The following is a 19385-nucleotide window of genomic DNA, read 5'->3' as shown; positions in this document are numbered from 1 at the left end:
TTTTTTTTGCAACTTGTTTAGTTTTGATAATTATTTTACTGGCTTCATAATGATCAAACTGATATATCATAACCGTATAGGGGGCTATTACTAGACCGGGAGGTTGATGACTTTTTTCAGGATTACAGTAGGCAATGTTATCAACTGAGGTATTTTTACTTTTTCTTTCTTTTGGATTACTCTTTTAGGATAAATTTTTGAGCCTGAGATTACTAAATTAAAAGGTAGAATTTATCTTTAGCACTGTACATTTTGCAATTTGGGAAGATGCAGTAAAACTGAAAGGGAGGCAAACATCCACTCTCCTCCCGCTGTTCCCCCTGCAGCAAACCTCTCCCCAAACTAGTTGCTCAAACTTGAGAAACTGTCTCAGGTTTTGCTTTTTTGAGACACTAGGACTGGAGCCAAGCTTAAGTTACTCAGAAATTGACAAAATCACAATTTGGAGAGATCATGATTAACTCCCTACCTTCGAGGAAGCTGAAGTGTACTTCGTGGCAAAGAATAACAACCCGGTTTTAGGAGGGACAGAAGGCGGATGAGCCTTGATGGAGCAGAAGTGACCTGGGCGGGAGCGCTCTAGAGCGTTGCTCTGGTTGAACTCGCTGTCCTGGGAAGCCTGGAACATCCTGAGGTTCTGCGGCCAGTCGTCAACCAGCCTTGTCGCCTGGCTGGGCTCAGGCGGCTGGCAGTTCCCGCCTCCGTCTGTGCGACACCCGGGCCGCCGTGAAGTTCGGAAGTGTGAGGTGAGCGGCACTGACGGGCGCTCTGGGAAGAACCCGGCAAGGCTTCAAAGGGTTTCCTTTCGCTTGGTCTACAGACCTGAAGAATGAGACTGCGAGTTTCCAAGGAAACGGATGCACGGGTTAAGTCACCGGTTTCAAAATCTCAAAACGGAGAAGACTTTTCCTTTAAACCCTGCAGTCTGCTCCCGTCCTTCGCTCTTCAAGGGTTGGCCTCCGGGCCACCAAATACTTTGCGTCGGTTTTTATTGCGGAGGCTTCCCTCGGGGGCCAGCGTTCTCGCCCCCTAACCTCACTCTGGGATTGGTTGCTTGGTTTCTGCTCTGGCGGGTGATTGGGTGCTGGGAGTCGAGGGGGCGGGAGGCGGGAATTCCTTCCGGGAGAGCACAGGCGCGCGGCCTGGAGAGAGCGGAGGAGGGAGCGGGTGAGGCGCCGGAGTCCGCGCTCGGCCCGGGAGTGGCAGCCCGGTGAGGAGGCGAGAGGTTTGGGGCCTCTTCTCTCTGCCAGGCTCCGCAGTGTGTGCTCGCGGATACCATTTCCTTTTCTCCCGGGACTCGGAGCCCAGGCAGCGCTGCCTCGGTTTTCCTCAGAACAGGCCAGCCTGTCTCTAGTGGGGCGGTGCGCAGCCTGCCCGAAGGGAGCCTTCTGCTCTCGCCTGGCCGCCATGCGGGCCGTCGGGGTGACTGCGTCCCCGGGCCTCGGGGGTCTGAGCACACGGAGGCCGGAGGGAGCCTGTCCCGACCCCCGGGGAGAGGCCCCGGGCCCCCTCGCCCCCCCCCGGTGACTAGTGGCAGCGGGGGCAATGGCGGGAGGCGGATCGGGGCCTTGTCCTTTATCCCCTGGGGGATTGCGACCACTGCAGGCAGGATGGATTTCTAGGCTGTATCTGAGGAACTAGCCGGCGTTGCGTTATTGGCTGGGGTGAAGGGGTTAGAGTCCACCAAATCTCTTCTCAAGAGTTGCACAGATAGAATCACAGAATATTAGAACTGGGAAATACCTCAGAAGAGTGGTTCTTAGCTTGTTTTGGAACACATAGGCTAGGGGTCAGGGTATAATTGGCTTCATAAGCTGTTGAGTTGCTCTTTTAGCCATCCCTCCATCCCCAGGTCGAATTTGCCGTTTTTTTTCACTATTGCAAGGAAGTCCTCAGTTGATAACAGTGCATATCAGTCTCCCCTCTGTTTTCAGTTATTTTATTAGGATATAGTTCTGGGAATGAGAAATCCACGGACTTTCTCTTCAGAGAAACGCAGTCATGCACCAAGACTTCTGCACGCAATAGCAAGAGAGCACAGTCTCTGACTTCCGTCTCTGGATCCTAGATTAAGCATAGGTGGTTTAGAAGAGGTGGGGATTAAAGTAGATCACCTCCTCTGTGTCAAGTACTGGGGTTTAGGCACGTTCTACCCATTACCTTACTTAATTCTTATCTCAATGCCTGGCTAATTTTCGTCAAAACTCTATCGGGTAGATAATCTTATCTCCATTGCACAGATGAAGAAACAGACTGAGGTTCAGTGATTCACACAGTGGGACTCACACTTAGGCTTGCTTTACTCCAAAGCCCATCTTCTTTTCATTATACCCTTCTGACCTTTAAATCAGAATTATCAAGCACCTACTGTGTGCCAAGGCATTTTCTCCCTTACAACAGTTTTTCAATTAGGGATTATTACAAATAAGGATCTTAGTCTAGAGAAGTGAAGACATGATCAAGGAGACACATCTGAGTTGTGGGAACCTGATCTAGAACTCGTACTTCTACCTCCTGGTCCACAGCTTTGGCAGAGTAGGGATACAAATCCGGATTTGTCAGATTCCGAGACATGTTCTCAACCACTGTGATGGTTAAGACTAGGAAATTCTTTTACTTGCATTTGTTTTGTTTATACATTTAGGAATCCCCTTTTTATTTCTAGACTTCTGTCCTAGTCTAGTTGGGTATCTGGTTTTCTTTGAATGGCATTGTTTCAGTCTTGATTTTCGTTTCTGCTGCAGTTAGGAATCTAAGTAAACAGGAAAGCATGACTCTTCAATATGGTCTGAATGTGCAGTTGGTGGGGTGAAGATGAACTTTCCTTGTAAAGCTTGTCCATCATAGCTTGCTATAATGAATTCTGCAAGTATTTTTCAGCAGTTAAGTCTTTATTAAGATAAAGATGCTGATAATTCATAACATATACTGAATCTGTGACTACATTCATTTTCTCAGATAGTAAATGGATTGAAAATATTTGCTGGGTTCATGGAAGAATATGTAACCTTTTGAAAAATAATCCTGATCGCTATAAACTGTATATGGTTAGGCGGCAAAGGGGAATATTCTGAAAACTATTCTCAGCTCATTTGGCACTTCTATTTACTTTACGGAATTACTACTTTCTACAAAGTATTTACTGTCTTTTACACAGAATACTATATTTCTCACCATATTTTTTGAGATGTTTCAATCATATAGAAAATTAATAGACAAATGAGTAAGCCAAATTTCCAGAGTTGTTCCATCTTAATATTTTGCCATATTTACTTTATACCTTGTTTGCAAGTAACATTACTAGTATGCTGAATTTATTCTTTTTATTTCCTAGACGTGTCGTTATACTTTTGTTACATATGTATGTATCTGTAAACAATATAGAGCATTACTCTACCTGTTTTTAAACTTTGTACAATGATATGATACTGTACCTATATTTGTTCAGAAGTGTTTTTAGTTGCTTAACATTATTTTTAAGAAGTAGCCTTATTGATTGTTAATCTATTTTAATTTCTGTATAGTATTCCATTGTATGAATGTACCAGAATTTTTTTATCCAGTTTCCTTCTGACAGACATTTAAGTTGTTTACATTCTTTTGCAATTCTAAACAATGTTGCTCTGAACTTTCTTATGCATGTTTCCTTATGTTCCTGTGGGAAAGGTTTTGGATATATACATAGGACTGGACTTCCTGGTGTTGGGTATCTTCAACTTTGCTAGAAATTGTTAATTTCTGTCCAAAGTGGTTGTAGCGATTTACACTCCCCCTAGCAGAATCCTCCATTAAGTTGTCTTCAAAGGTATTAGTGTACTCTAGTTTTACAGAAATGACGGTGCTTGCATCATTAAGGCACAAATTGCTTTGTTCATTTCTTTTATGCCTATATGCTTTTAAGTCCAACATAATTTTAGGGAGAAAGATAAAGGAATAAGGTCTAGATTGAACTAAATACTACTTCTCCCTTCTGCTATTGCTATGTTCCCTCAAGTACAACCTTACTTCTTGTTGTGTTTGTACTTGTGATGGAGACAGACCCTAATGAAGTAAATTGTTTACTGATTTTTTTTATTGTTTTTGTGTCAATAGATTGTCCGAGGATTAAAAAGTAAGCAGCATTGTTTGTTGGAGAGCCCTACAGGAAGTGGGAACAGCTTAGTCTTACTTTGTGCTGCTTTAGTGTGGCCACAGGCTCTTCTTCGTGGTGAGTATTTGATTGATATATTCAGCTTGATTATTGGGACTTGAAAAAAATATAATAAAGTACTTTTTATCCAGAATGATTCATTTAAAGAAATAGCAGTAACTAAGAATATACTTTTGGTCTTTCTTTTAATCCTCCCTGCTTGATATTTTAATGTCTCAATATAAACAAATACTCAAGTGGTTGTGTCTTTATTACATTATTAATCTTTGACTATTATCTTTTTGTAAGTTATGTAAATTGATGATCATTTCTCTATAAATGTCTCTGACAGCATAAGTGTTTCTCTCCTGTCCTAATTTGATGCTACAGATAGGGTGACCAACTTGTCCAGATTTGCCAGGTACTTTCCCAGGTTTAGCCCTGAAAATCTTACAGCCTGGGGGACCTCCCAATCCTGGACAAATTCGAGTGGTTGCTCACTCTACCTGCAGAGGATGATTAATGTTTGTTTAATTAGAAATATTATGAATAGAGGTTCTTTCACTTTGAGGGAAGCCAGCGGATGAACGCTTAAGCGAAAAAGCTGAAGTGCCGTTGTCACGTCGTTGTACGTGCCACTCAAAGAGTGTTACAAACGATGGCGAGGGCCGAGGAGCTTCACGTCATTTCAGCAGTCCAAGTACACCACCTTCTGAAAGAAATGGCACTTCATCAACTTGTCAAGGTAGGTTATATTTTTGCCTGGGTCTGTTGGTATGTGTAATAGGAACCTTCATTACTGTTGTTATGAGACTTCATTTGATAAATTTGATGAGCATAATTCATTAGGTACCTCCATCTAATTTCTCTGGAATTATTTTTAGATAACACAAGAGTGGTCAGAAATCCTTGGACTACTTTATTCTTGGCTTTTAATTGATTTGGACATTTTGCTAGCTTAAATCATTTTTTGAAGCAGGCAAGGCAAAATAAATGATATTCAGAAATTGATGTTATTTGTAGGCAGGATTGTTAATTATAAGTTAGAATTTTAGAAAACATTGATTTGTATTGTAAGACAAAATCTAGTTAGCCTCATTCATTCTTGATAAGTTTGCATGAACTTCTGAAGCCAGTATCCTGCATGAGGATGAGATATGTTTTAGGTATGATCCTTGAATAGTTCTAATTAGATTTATTTAAGTGAAATATATTAAGAATAACATAAGACTCTTAATTTTTAAAAAATATTTCTCTGGATTTGACTATATGGAAAAGATTGATCGTTATTTGCCTAAGCCAGAAACCTAGGAGACATCCTGTACACGTTGCTCTACCTTATTTCTCCGTGCAAATCTCTATCTCCATTGACAACTCCCTGGTCCAAACTACCATCTCTTGTTTAGAGCATGCAATAACTTCTTTTCCTGCTTTCACTCATGCCATTCTTTAACTAATCACTGGCAGGGAGAAAAGAGGTGGCCATGACTGACTTAAGTCTCAACAGTATCCACTTCCTAAAATCAAGAATGGAGTCATCTTCCTCTAAAGCACATGACTATGTGTGGAGGAGGGTGGCTGCTGGAACCCAAGTGTGATTCTGTTAGGAGTGAGGAAGAGGAGATGGAATAGTTACTGGAGAGGTGACCAATAGTGTTGTCTACACTGTTTTGACCCTTAGCCCTTTTGACTTTCTTTCCATTCCTTCAAAGGGTCATGCTTTCTTGTGCCTCAGAGCCTTTGCTTGTGTTAGTGTCTCTTCTGAGGAAAGTTACATTTTCAACTTGTTATCCTCCTCTTCCATTAGGTATCGCTTAAATTTCACTTCCTTGAGAGAGCCATGCTGACCTTTCCGTTAGATCAGATTTGGTTTCCCTGTTATTTTGTGTCATCTCACTGTTTGTCTCCTTCACAGCATTTGTCTGTGAAGTTTTTATTATCCATGTGTCTGTGTGCATCTTTTATTGATCTCTGCTTCCCCTAGCAGACTGTGTTCTCCCTGAGGTCAGGAGCCATGTCAGTTTGCTTACCATTCTAACCCTGGCACCTGGCAGAGTGCTTAGCGTATAGTAAGTGCTAGATAACTATTTGTCGTGTGAATGAATGGAGTTGATTTTGAGCTAATTATAGAAACTCTGGTTTATAATATTTATATACAACCTGTATTTTTTTTAGAAAAGCTTTATTGAAACATACTTGACAAATCAAACTGCATTTATTTAAATGGTACGCTTTGGGGTCCTCGCGTCAGGGCCTACGCAGGGCCCTCCTGGCAAATCGCAGCGCGCGCTGCCTCGCCACCCCCTCGCGCGGGGAGGGGTGGGGGCCGGGGGCGAGCGCGCCTGCGCGCCGGGTGCCTTGTCCCAAGTTCACGTGTCTCGAGGGTGGGACTGCGGGTCTCTGCTTGCAAAGGCGGCGCTAGAGCGGAGCGTGGGCTGCGGCGGCTGGAGTCATGGCAGGACAGGGATTTAGAAAGTCTCTTCCCCTCTTTGACCGAGTTTTGGTTGAAAGGAGTGCAGCCGAAACTGTAACCAAAGGAGGCATTATGCTTCCAGAAAAATCTCAAGGAAAAGTATTGCAAGCAACAGTAGTAGCTGTTGGATTGGGCTCTAAAGGAAAGAGTGGAGACATTCAACCAGTTAGTGTGAAAGTGGGAGATAAAGTTCTTCTCCTAGAGTACGGAGGCACCAAAGTAGCTCTAGACGACAAGGATTATTTCTTATTTAGAGATGGTGACATTCTTGGAAAGTATGTAGACTGAAATGAATCACTATTGAAATGGCATCACGTGAAGCTGCCCATTCCACTGAAGTACTGAAATCTTTCATCATGTAAATAATTTCCATGTCTCTCTTTTATAATAAACTAATGCTATCCAAACTAATGACATCCCGTGTCTCTAAAATTTAGTTTCACTGTACTGATATAAACATTTCCAAATAAAAATATATAAATGAAAAAATAAAAAATAAAATAAATGGTACGCTTTGATAAGTTATGGCCTCCACCATAAGGTGTACCTCCATGAAACATTCAGTCAGTGTCAAGATAGTGAACATATCCATTACCTTCAAAAGTTTTCTCATGCACCTTTGTTATCCCTCCTTCGCACCCCTCTGTGACTTACTCTCCCCAAACAACCACTGATTTGCTTTCTATCACTATAGATTAGTTTGCATTTTCGAGAGTTTATATAAATGGAATCAGACATTTGTACACTGATTTTGTCTAGCTTCTGTCACTTAACATAATTCTTTTGAAATTCACCCATGTTGTGTGTATCAACAGTTTGTTCCTTTGTGTTGCTGAGTAATGTTCTGTTCTGTGGATATACTACAAATTGTTTATCCAGTCACGTGTTGATGTATATGTGAGTTGTTTCTAGTTTTGGGCTATTATGAATAAAGCTGCTATGAACATTTGTATGTAAGTCTTTGTTATGGACATGTGCTTTCCTTTTTATGGGCAAATACCTAAGAGTGGAGTGAGTGGATCACTTATGTTTAACTCTTTAAGAAACTTCCAAACTGTTTCCCAAAGTGTTTATACATTATACCATTTTACATTCTCACCAGCAGTGTCCAAGAGTTCCCATTTCTCTACATCTTTGCTTACACTTGGTATGGTCAGTCTTGTCAGCCATTCTAATAGGCATGTAGTGTGGTATCTCATTGTGGTTTTAATCAGCATTTCCCTGATAACTTATGATGTTGAGCGTCTTTTCGTGTGCTTATTAGCCATCTGTATATCTTCTCTGATAAAATGTCTGTTCGAATCTTTTGCCTGTTTTTTTTTTCTTATTGTTAAGTTTTGAGAGTTCTTTATATATTTTGAATACAAGTGTTTTTCTATCAAATATAGTTTTAGGTTTTACCGTTAGGTCTAAAATCCATTTCGAGTTATTTTTGGTATATGGTGTGAGGTATGGATCCAAGTTCATTTATTTTGCCTATGGATATCTCATTGTTCAGCACCATTTATTGAAACGGCTATCCTTTATCCACTGCATTGCCTTTGTGCCTTGGTAAAAAATCAGTTGTCAATATATACACAACTTGCATTTTAACATCATCATGAGTTAGGGCTGTTTAGAATAGTCTCTTGAAGCATCAGATGCGGTAAATCAGGGTTGTATTCTTTATATTTTTAAGCAAATTCTTTAATAAGATGTAAGCTAAATACAGAAAAGCATACAAATCCTAAGTGTGTAGCTTGATGAATTTTCACAAAGTAAACACACTTGTGTATCTACCACCTAGATAAAAATAGGACATTACCAACACCCTACAGCCCCTTCTCATGCTCTTTTCTAGTCACTGTCCTTTCTCTGCACAGGTATTTGCTCTCCTCCTTTCTGTCACCATTGGTGAGTTTTGCCTCTTTATAGAAATGGAGTGATATCTGTACTCTTGAGTCTGCGTACTTTTGCTTAACATTGTATTTTGGGGATTCATTTGTGTTGTTGCGTATAGTAGTAGTTCTTGTTGTGGTATATTATTTCCTTCTATGAACATATCACAGTTTATTAATCCGTTCTGCAGTTATTAGACATTTGGATGGTTTCTCCTTTAGGCTTTTAATGCTTTTATGAACATTCTTGTTCATTCTTTTGCAAATAGGTAAGTATTTTCTGTTGGATATATCCCTAGGAATGGCATTGCTGGTCATAGTGTATGGATATGTTCAGCTATAGTAGAGACTGCCAACATTTTCCAAAGTGGTTGAACCAGTTTATGCAACCCCTTCACTACATCCAGTAGTATATGGGAATTACTTTGTTCAGCATTCTTGTTAACACTTGATATGTCCAGTCTTCTAAAATTTTAGCCATTCTGGTGCATGGATGGTGTTCTCATGAGTTTGAATTGGTATTTCTCTGGTGACTAATGAGGTTGAGAATCTTTATATATGTTTATTGGTCATTTGAATATTCCTTTTAGTGAATTGTCTATTCAGATTGCCCATATTTCTATTGGGTTGTTTCTTACTGATTTCTATGAGTTTTTTTTTTTAATACCTTCTGGCTATGTCTTGTTTCTTTATAACTTTGTATTTTAAAGACTTAACCCCTCCAATAAGCTTCCTGCAAATGTCCCTGCTATAGAGAACAGGAAGATAAGCCTTTTGGTATATGCAAATAATATGATTTATTTTTTAATGAATTGGGGTAAATCTCGTTTAGCACAGGGCAGTTTGGTTTTTCTAAAACTAAGTTATTGTTTTTGGTAGACGTTCCCTGGCCTTTAATGGGCCCATGCAAATTTGCCCCTTGATTTATTTGGGTCAGGGTTTCTCAAAAGTGGCACTATTAAAATTTGAATGGGATAATTCTTTGTTGTGGCAGCTGTCCTGTGCACTGTGGGATGCTTAGCAACATCTCCCAGGCCTCAACCCACTAGAGGCCAGTAGTACCTACCCCCCACTTTATGACAACCAAAAATGTTTCCAGACGTTGCTGAATGTCCCTGGGGTGGGAGGTGGGGGTGTTAAAATTGCCCCGGTCGAGAAACACTGATCTAGATTTGTTTTGTGGGTATTTTACCAGTTTGTCAGGAAATTACAGAGCTCAAAATTACGTGTGTTTTCTAAAATACGTATGGAAATACAAAGGACTAAGAATAGCCAAAATATTTTTTAAGCAGCAGGTCAAGGTGAGAAGACTTGATCTATGAGATATCCTGATTTATTATATATAAAGCTATAGTAACTAAAGCACTTTGGTATTAGCACAGTGTTAGACCAGTGGAAAACAGTAGAGAACACAAATCCAATTCCACGTGTATCCAGAAACTTGATTTCTTTTAATAGAAGTGCTCTTACAGAGCAGAGGGCAAAGGAGGGGCGTTTCTTTAAGTGGTCCTGGGGCTATTAGATATCAGTATGGAAAAAATTCAAATTGGAACCCTACTTTACTCCGTACACAAAAATCCATTCCAGGTAGATTAAAGACCTAGGTATGAAAGGCAAAACTATTAAGATGTTAGAATATAGTGGTTTTCAAACGATGTTTTTAAGAGTCTTAGAAAAAACATGGCTTGTAGTGGGAAGGGGACAGTGGATCAGGGAAGTTCTAGGTCTTGCATGCTTTTTTGGAAATTTTAAACGCTATTTCTTAAAAAACTGTAGTCTTCCTCAGAAAAGGCTTGAAAACCCGTGCTGTGTGGCATAGATAGCCTTCTGTGTTTGTGCAGACTCAAACCTGGTTTTTTTTTTGGAAAATAGTATTGGAGTTTAAAGGAGTTTGTCACCAAGAAACCAGTGTTACAAGAAATGTTAAAGGGACTGATTTAAGGGGAAAAGAGAAGACCACAAATAGGAAATATTATCTATTTCCACGATTAGAACATAATGGATACAAATGCACAAAAAAGAGGTTAGATATGATATCAAAAACATAAAAGGAGGGAGGAGGTGTTAGGGTTAGGGTTAATGAAGAAATCAAAGAAGAAATCAAAAAATACCTGGAGACAAATGAAAATGAAAATACGACATGCCAGAATTTATGGGATACAGCAAAAGCGGTTCTAAGAGGGAAGTTTATAGCGATACAGGCCTATCTCAACAAACAAGAAAAATCTCAAATAAACAATCTAACAATGCACCTAAAGGAACTGGAAAAAGAAGAAAAAACAAAGCCCAAAATCAGTAGAAGAAGGGAAATAATAAAAGTCAGAGCAGAAATAAATGAAATGGAGACCAAATAAAATAGAAAAAATTAATAAAACCAAGAGCTGGTTCTTTGAAAACATCAAGAAAAAAGACAAACCACTAGCTACACTCACCAAGAAAAAAGAGAGAAGGCACAAATAAGTAAAATCAGAAATGAAAGAGGAGAGGTTACAACAGACACCTCAGAAATACAAAAGATTATAAGAGAATACTATGAAAAACTATATGCCAACCAATTCGACAATCTGGAAGAAATGGATAAATTCTTAGAATCATACAACCTTCCAAAACTGGATCAAGAAGAAGTAGAGAATTTGAATAGACCAATCACCTGTAAGGAGATCGAAACAGTAATCAAAAACCTCCCCAAAAATAAAAGTCCAGGACCAGACGGCTTCCCTGGTGAATTCTACCAAACATTCAAAGAAGACTTAATACCTATCCTTCTCAAACTCTTCCAAAAAATTGAGGAGGGGGGAAGCTCCCTAACTCATTCTACGAAGCCAACATTACCCTGATACCAAAACCAGACAAGGACAACACAAGAAAAGAAAATTACAGGCCAATATCACTGATGAACATCGATGCGAAAATCCTCAACAAAATACTAGCAAATCGCATACAACAATACGTTAAAAAGATTATACACCATGATCAAGTGGAATTTATTCCAGGTATGCAGGGATAGTTTAACATTCGCAAATCAATCAACGTAATACACCACATTAATAAAATGAAGAACAAAAATCACATGATCATCTCAATAGATGCAGAGAAAGCATTTGACAAGATCCAGCATCCATTTATGATAAAAACTCTGAATAAAATGGGTATAGAAGGAAAGTACCTCAACATAATAAAGACCATATATGAGAAACCCACAGCTAATATTATGCTCAATGGTGAAAAACTGAAAGCTATCCCTCTAAGAACAGGAACCAGACAAGGATGCCCACTGTCACCACTCCTATTTAACATAGTATTGGAAGTCCTAGCCAGAGCAATCAGGCAAGAGAAAGAAATAAAAGGGATCCAAATTGGAAAGGAAGAAGTGAAACTGTCACTATTTGCAGATGACATGATTTTATATATAGAAAACCCCAAAGAATCCACCAGAAAACTTTTAGAAGTAATAAACAAATATGGTAAAGTTGCAGGATACAAAATCAACATACAAAAATCAGTTGCATTTCTGTACACTAACAACGAAGTAGCAGAAAGAGAAATTAAGAATACCATCCCATTTACAATTGCAACAAAAAGAATTAAATACCTAGGAATAAACTTAACCAAAGAGGTGAAAGATCTGTACACCGAAAACTATAAAACATTTCTGAAAGAAATTGAAGAAGACACAAAGAAATGGAAAGATATTCTGTGCTCTTGGATTGGAAGAATTAACATAGTTAAGATGTCCATACTTCCTAAAGCCATCTATAGATTCAATGCAATCCCTATCAAAGTTCCAACAACATTTTTCACAGAAATAGAACAAAGAATACTGAAATTTATATGGAACAACAAAAGACCCCGAATAGCTAAAGGAATCCTGAGAAAAAAGAACAAAGCTGGAGGTATCACACTCCCTGACTTCAAAATATACTACAAAGCTATAGTAACCAAAACAGCATGGTACTGGCACAAAAACAGACACACAGATCAGTGGAATAGAATCGAAAGCCCAGAAATAAACCCACACATCTATGGACAGCTAATCTTTGACAAAGGAGCCAAGAACATACAATGGGGAAAAGAAAGTCTCTTCAACAAATGGTGTTGGGAAAACTGGATAGCCATATGCAAAAAAATGAAAGTAGATCCTTACCTTACACCATACACAAAAATTAACTCCAAATGGATTAAAGACTTGAATGTAAGACCTGAAACTGTGAAACTTCTAGAAGAAAACATAGGCAGTACGCTCTTCGACATCGGTCTTAGCAACATCTTTTCAAACACCACATCTGACCGGGCAAGAGAAACAATAGAAAAAATAAACAAATGGGACTACATCAAACTAAAAAGCTTCTGCACAGCAAAGGAAACCATCAACAAAACGAAAAGACAACCTAACAATTGGGAGAAGATATTTGCAAACCATACATCTGATAAGGGCTTAATCTCCAAAATATATAAAGAACTCATGCATCTCAACAACAAAAAAACTACCAACCCAATTAAAAAATGGGCAAAAGACCTGAACAGACATTTCTCCAAAGAAGATATACAGATGGCCAACAGACACATGAAAAGATGTTCAAAATCACTAACTATCAGGGAAATGCAAATCAAAACTACAATGAGATATCACCTCACGCCCGTCAGAATGGCTATAATTAACAAGACAGGAAACAACATGTGTTGGAGAGGATGTGGAGAGAAGGGAACTCTTATACACTGCTGGTGGGAGTGCAAACTGGTGCAGCCACTATGGAAAAGAGTATGGAGATTCCTCAAAAAATCAACGATAGAACTACCATATGATCCAGCTATTCCACTGTTGGGTATTTATCCAAAGAACTTGAAAACACCAATTTGCAAAGGTACATGCACCCTTGTGTTCATTGCAGCCTTATTCACGATAGCCAAGACTTGGAAGCAACCTAAGTGCCCATCAAGGGATGAATGGATAAAGAAGCTGTGGTATATATACACAATGGAATACTACTCAGCCATAAGAAACGATGAAATCCAGCCATTTGTGACAACATGGATGGACATTGAGGGTATAATGCAAAGTGAAATAAGTCAGAGGGAGAAGGTCAAATACCGTATGATTTCCTTCATTAAGTAGTAGATAGTGACAACAATGGACGGATACATAGGGACAGAGATTGGATTGGTGGTTGCCAGAGGGGAGGGGGGAGGGAGGAGGGTGAAAGGGATAATTCGGTGCATGTGTGTGGTGATGGGTTGTAATTAGTATTTTGGTGGTGAACATGATGTGGTCCATGCAGAAATAGAAGTACAATGATGTACACCTGAAATTTTTACAATGTTATAAACCAATGTTACTGCAATAAACAAAAAATTAAAAAAACAAAAGAAAACAAAACAAAACAAAACAAAAATGTTTTCACCTAAAGAGACGCTGTGTTCTTAACTACCTTCTCAGGTTAGAAAAAAACATCCAATTTTTAAACTTGGTAGTTTGAAGTCTTTCTTTTCATAAAAATTGAGCTGGGTGTCAACAACCGTGTCCAGTATTCACTGGCAGAAACAGAGATGTCCTAAAGGGGCTGTTCCCGGGCTTTTCCTTGGCTGTGGGTCCAGTTGTTCAGATTTCAATGATCCCTGTCCATTTTCTTTGTTTTATTCTCCAGTGTTCCTGTGAATTCTGTCAATGATTAATCTTCTGTCAATAAATTTCTTTTCTATTCAAATTAAAAAAAAATAGTATTGGACTTGCTTATAGGGCTTTCTCCCCTAGTAGTCTGTAAATCCTTCAAGGCCAGGGACTGGGTTTTTTTCATTGTTTTTCCATGGGGTCTGGAAATGTATGGACTCAATAAAATAAATGCTTGTTAAATGAATTCAAGCACTGGGAGTGGAGGGAATGTATAGAGAAGAGCAGAGAGGAAGGAAGGTACTTTGAAGAACACTCTCATTTACAGAAAGGGAGAAACCAATGTATTGGAATAGTTAAGAACCGTGTTACAGACATTAAGGAAAAAGCAAATGCATTTATTCTGTTGCAAGAATACAGAGTGTTATGTTTGGCTGTATATCTAGAGGTTATGCTTATGGATTTTAGAATCAGACAGCAGGAGTCAGTCATATCTAGGCTCTGCCTCTTACTAGCTAAACAATATTGGGCATGAACTTGACTTCTTTAAAACCTAGTATTCGCACTTATAAAATGGGAATAATATTATTCGGTGATTTAAGAGGTCATTGATGACCTTGAGATAGAGCTTTCCGGATTGTGGGATTAAAAGCTAGATTATAGGAGCTTGATTCTACTATATTGTTAAGCCTAAAGAACATTGAGAAGCTCAGTAGGAAACAAACATTGAGACACTGTAAAGAACGATGTTTATGGAAATGAAATACATTTTCTTGAGAGAATCTTACAGTTATATTTTTTAAGCCACGTTATTGGGAGTGGTCTACAAAAGCATAAAGCTACAATTGGACTTTCCTGTTGAAAGTACATTTCTCAAAATGTTTGCTATATCTTTGTTAAGGTTAACTGAGTGGTAAAGTGCTTTTAAACATGTTGAGCATTTCATGTTTTAAAGTATGTTATGAAATTTTTAGAAATAAATCATACATCTTGATTCCAATTTTTTTCTAGAAAAATTTCCTGGAACAACCCCTGATGGCCTAGCGGTTAAAGATTGGCACGCTCCACTTCGGCATCCCAGGTTCAGTTCCCAGGCACGAACCACACCACTCGTCTCTCATTGACTATGCTGTGGTGGTGGCTCATGTAGAAGAACTAGAAGGATTTACACGTAGAATATAGAACTATGTACTGGGGCTTTGGGAAGGGAGAAAGAAGAGAGGCAGATTGGCAACAGATGTTAGCTCAGGGCAAATCTTTCCAAGCAGGGAAAAAAAAAGAAAAAGAAAAATTCCCTAAGTGTAAGTTATTTATACTCATTTTTTATGACTTCTTATATAAGACTCTCCTGAAAAAAACTATACTGGCTGCAAAGCTATCTGCCGATAAACAGGTATCCATATGGAGAGATGAAAATGGTGATTTTCAAGTAGAGAAGAATTCAACCCTTATAAACTACACAGCAGGTAAACAGAATTTGTTGGCAGTGAAATATTCCCGTTAGTTCTAGTAGAACAAGGTAGCCAAGCATCAATCAAGATTTCAGTGGTGCTTGTAGAGAGTAGTTGGGTCATGTCACAGACGTAAATTGTAAATTATTGTAACTTCATTTTATATAGTTAATCATTACAAAGGAGTTTATTATTATACTAGATTATTGAGGCTAACATCATTAAAATGAAACTGCATGGTGCTTTCTTATATAAGAGGAATTTGACAGTAAACTATTTACTTAAGGCAGATACTGATAGTATAGCTACTTTGTACTTTTCATTCTTCTGTTGTTTTGATCTAATAATGGTATTTTGGGGGGTCAAAATACCTTTTTTTAGAAACCTTGATACAACCATATGCTGTCTTCAAAATCTTACTTCAAATAAAGCAATAGAGGCAAGTTGGAAGTAAAAGCATGGAATACGTAAACAAAATAATAAGGGAATTATGGTGCCAGTTATCAATGGATTGCCCCTGTATAACAACATCAGAGTATTTGCCTCTATTGTCTGTTCTGCAATAATGGAGCTGCACCCAGTAGACATTTCTCTTTTGCACCTGGCAGGGGTTAAGCTTTGTCAGAGAAGGTTTAGGCCAAAGGGCCTTCCTTCCTAATTCCAGGGTGCTTCCATTCTTTTCTTTTTCTTTCTCCTGCAGTACAACCAGCAGTGGCACAATTCAGGGGTGTCTACAGGGACTCAGCCACAGTGGGTGATCCACAGTGGATTCAGTGGATCCCCTTGGATGGCTTAATAAGGAGAATGAGTGGCACCCCTGCAAGTGGAATCCCAGTGAATCCAGTTGGCATCCCAGCCTCAGCCTACCTGCCCCCAGGAGGGGACAGGGCTTTCCTGTTTGCCAGTCTCAGCCTGCTGTTCCCTACCTGCTGAGCTCTGCCCTGACCAGGGACCGGTACTGGCCTTGGGAAACATGACAATCTTCTCCACCATCCCTGTGCTGCAATCATTCCTTCTCCAACAAGGCCTGAAGGCAGCCTTGGCGAGGGGGTCCTCTCCCAAATTTGTTTCTTTCTTAACTACTCTACTGTAATTCTGGGCTATTCTCTATAGTTCCCTTTAAAGGTTTATGGTTAATTGTTCATTATAGAAACTGTCCCTGCTCAATCTATTGGTTGGTTTCCGTGTCCTGATTGAACACTGATTCTTATCATTATATATTATTTTATAGGGTGTTAGTGCTAAGGGGAAAAATGAAAGGGGAACAAGTTGGATAGGGAGTGTCAGGACAAGAGGATAGTTTATATTTTAAATGACATGGTCAATACAGCCTCACCAAGATGACATTTGAACACAATTAAAGATAGTGAAGAAGATGAGGCATGAAGTCATCATGTGGAAGAGGATTCCAAGTGGAAGGAACATACAGTGCAAGTCTACAGGTGGGAGAGTGCCTGGCATGTACCAGGAGCATAATGGAGGGCAGAGGTACAGGGGATTACTGGCCAAAGATGATGTCAGAGAGAGTGTGGGACCAACTGTATGGGGCTTGAGGTCCATCATAAGGACTTGAACTTTCCCCCTGAGAGAAATGGAGAGCCCTTTGAGAGATTTCACAATGTCAGGGTGTGACATCTGGTTTTAAAGGGTCACTCCAATTGGTGCATTGGGGATAGATTGCGGGTCAAATATAGAGGCAGAGAAACCAGTTAGAAGGATACAGCGATAATCCAAGCCAGAACAATGGTGCAATGTGGTGTACCCAGCCATCAGGGAGTAACAGGGTGTGGACTTACATACCCACCGCAAGCAAAGAAAAGACTAGTCAAAATACGTGATATGATTATTTCGCTAATGATCAGTCTACATATGCAGTGGGTGAAAGTCCACAAGGCCAGAGAAAAGCAACCATCGTGTAAAGAAAAATTCTAAGGCACTGTAAGTCACACCACCTGCAACAACCACAGATTCTAGAATTATTTGAGATGCCAAGACAATGAGGAAGGAATAATCTTTCAACAAGTAGTGCTGGGACAACTGGAGATCCACATGTGAAATAATAAAGGTGATCCCCTACCTCACACCGTATACAAAAATGTTACATCATCTTACCATCAAAGATGTAAATGTAAGACCTAAAACTATAAAACTCTTGGAAGAAAACATGGCCCTGGATTAGGCAATGTTTTTGTAATTATGGCACCCAACACATAAGCAACCAAAGGGAAAACAGATCAATTCAACTTCATCAAAAGTAAAACTTGAGTGCGTTGAAAGACACGATCAAGACAGTGAAAAGACGACTCACAAAAGGGGAGAATATGTTTACAGATCTTTACATATCTGATAAGGGTCTACTATTGAGAATATATAATACATTCTCCCCTCTCAACAATAAAATACAAATAGCACAATGAAAAATGGGCAATGCATTTGGATAGGCATTTCTCCACAAGAAATATATGCCTGCCTGGTGCTGTGCTGTCCCTGCCTGAGGCTGCAGTTCCTGTGACGGCCACCAGGTGGCAGCCTCCTGTGTCAGTGGTGCCCACTGAGCTTTGCTGGAGCAATTGGAGAAAGGAGGATTCATGCAGAAGTCATGCTGACCCTCCGCCTGCCTCAGGACCCACTTGCACTTCCTATTACTAGTGTTCCTCTTCACCATCTGAGTGGAGCAAAAGCAGGAAGGAGGGATCCACGATGCCCCGTTTTGTTCATTCAGCAGCTACGTGCCAAGCCCTCACCCTGGGCCAGGAGCCCTGGTGGACCCAAGGGTGGTGCTGAAATCTACCCAGTGGTCCCTGCCCACCAGGAGCTCAGTCTGGAGGCAGATGGACAAAAGCACAAAATCAGAGACACGTGAAAGAGAAGAGCATGAACTGGAATGAAAATAAAGAGTGTCCTGCAGGGAGGGCTGGGGTCTCACTGGGTAGGAGGGTCTGAAAGGCCTGACTGAGGTGACATTTGCTGTGACCAGAATGACAGGAGGACCCAGCGCTGCACTCACCTGTGATCAGCGTGCCAGGGAGAAGGCACTGCTGGTGTGGAGACACCCAGGCAGAAGTGAGTTTGGCCAGAGGAGGTTAGAGAGGTGGGCACTGTGGCTGCAGAGAGCCTGCAGGGGAGAGGAGGGAGGGGGCAGGCCAGACCCGGGAACTGGGAGATGGTGTGAGGTGTCTCCTCCTCTCTGACAACACTGCTCCCCACCCTGCATCTTTAAACCACAAATATTCGCTCTCTCTCCATCTCTGTGGACCAGGAATCCTGCACAACTGAGCTGGAGCCTCTGCTCATCGCTTCTTCCAGGTTGGGGCTGTGGCCTCCACTGAGTCTGAACCAGGATGAGATGTGCTGTCAAGCTAACTCCTGTGGGCTCCGTCAGGATCAGCTTCACTGAGACCCCGGCTCCTTTCTGTCTGTTGGCCAGGGCACTCCCTTGGTTTCTTCTGTGTGGGCATCTACATAGGGGAGCTCAGGACATCCATGTATGTCCCAAGGTCCAGGGGTCAGACAGACTGAGAGAGGGGAGCAATGGGAGAGGGTAGAGGGAACACAAGACAGTGAGTGAGAGAGAATGACAGCCTCGGAGGTGGAATCTGGGAAGGGTCGTCCTGTCACTTGTGCTTGGTCTGCTGGTCAGAGCCAATCCCTAAGCTGTCATTGGTCCACAGGGACGTATAGAACAGGCAGGGAGATCATCCCTGCAGGGGCAAGCTGACCTTGACTCGATTGTCCTGGTGGTGAAAGGCTCCCTTCCTACCTGGGCTCATCCTATGTTGAGCTCAGATCCTCTTCCTTGGGAGTGTTGCTCTTCGGGGCCCGGGTGTGCTCTCCTGGGTTCCCTGGGCTC

General features: G+C 40.6%; 1 protein-coding gene, 1 long non-coding RNA gene and 1 pseudogene across 9 annotated transcripts in view; 2 read left to right on the top strand and 1 right to left on the bottom strand.

Moving 5' to 3' along the window:
• Positions 1–986, bottom strand: part of LOC147911236 (tubby-related protein 4-like) — a 46674-nt gene extending 45688 nt beyond the window's left edge. For all 3 annotated transcript variants that reach the window (XM_087428397.1, XM_087428396.1, XM_087428398.1), the window contains exon 1: positions 470–986. In XM_087428397.1, coding sequence (XP_087284523.1) covers positions 470–628 — 159 coding nt within the window. In that variant the 5' untranslated portion in view covers positions 629–986. The remainder of the gene's footprint in view (positions 1–469) is intronic.
• On the top strand, positions 759–18788 carry LOC147911234 (uncharacterized). Of its 6 annotated transcripts, XR_015551385.1 has the most exons (5): positions 1767–2093; positions 4093–4207; positions 4706–4874; positions 15427–15550; positions 16236–18788. It is a non-coding gene; the product is annotated as an uncharacterized LOC147911234 (long non-coding RNA). The 6 variants fall into 6 exon arrangements; XR_015551382.1 differs by lacking the exons at positions 1767–2093; positions 16236–18788 and adding an exon at positions 759–865 and having other exon boundaries at positions 15427–16224; XR_015551381.1 differs by lacking the exons at positions 1767–2093; positions 16236–18788 and adding an exon at positions 1145–1210 and having other exon boundaries at positions 15427–16224.
• LOC147911235 (10 kDa heat shock protein, mitochondrial pseudogene) lies at positions 6567–7102 on the top strand (annotated as a pseudogene).
• Positions 18789–19385: the final 597 nt, after the last annotated feature.

This window comes from Ceratotherium simum, unplaced genomic scaffold (genome assembly GCF_057802395.1).
Source record: "Ceratotherium simum simum isolate JZ-2026a unplaced genomic scaffold, ASM5780239v1 HiC_scaffold_45, whole genome shotgun sequence".
Classification (NCBI taxonomy): Eukaryota; Metazoa; Chordata; class Mammalia; order Perissodactyla; family Rhinocerotidae; genus Ceratotherium; species Ceratotherium simum.
The sequence above is the reverse complement of the archived record's forward strand: the minus strand, read 5'-3'. Positions and strand labels throughout refer to the sequence as shown.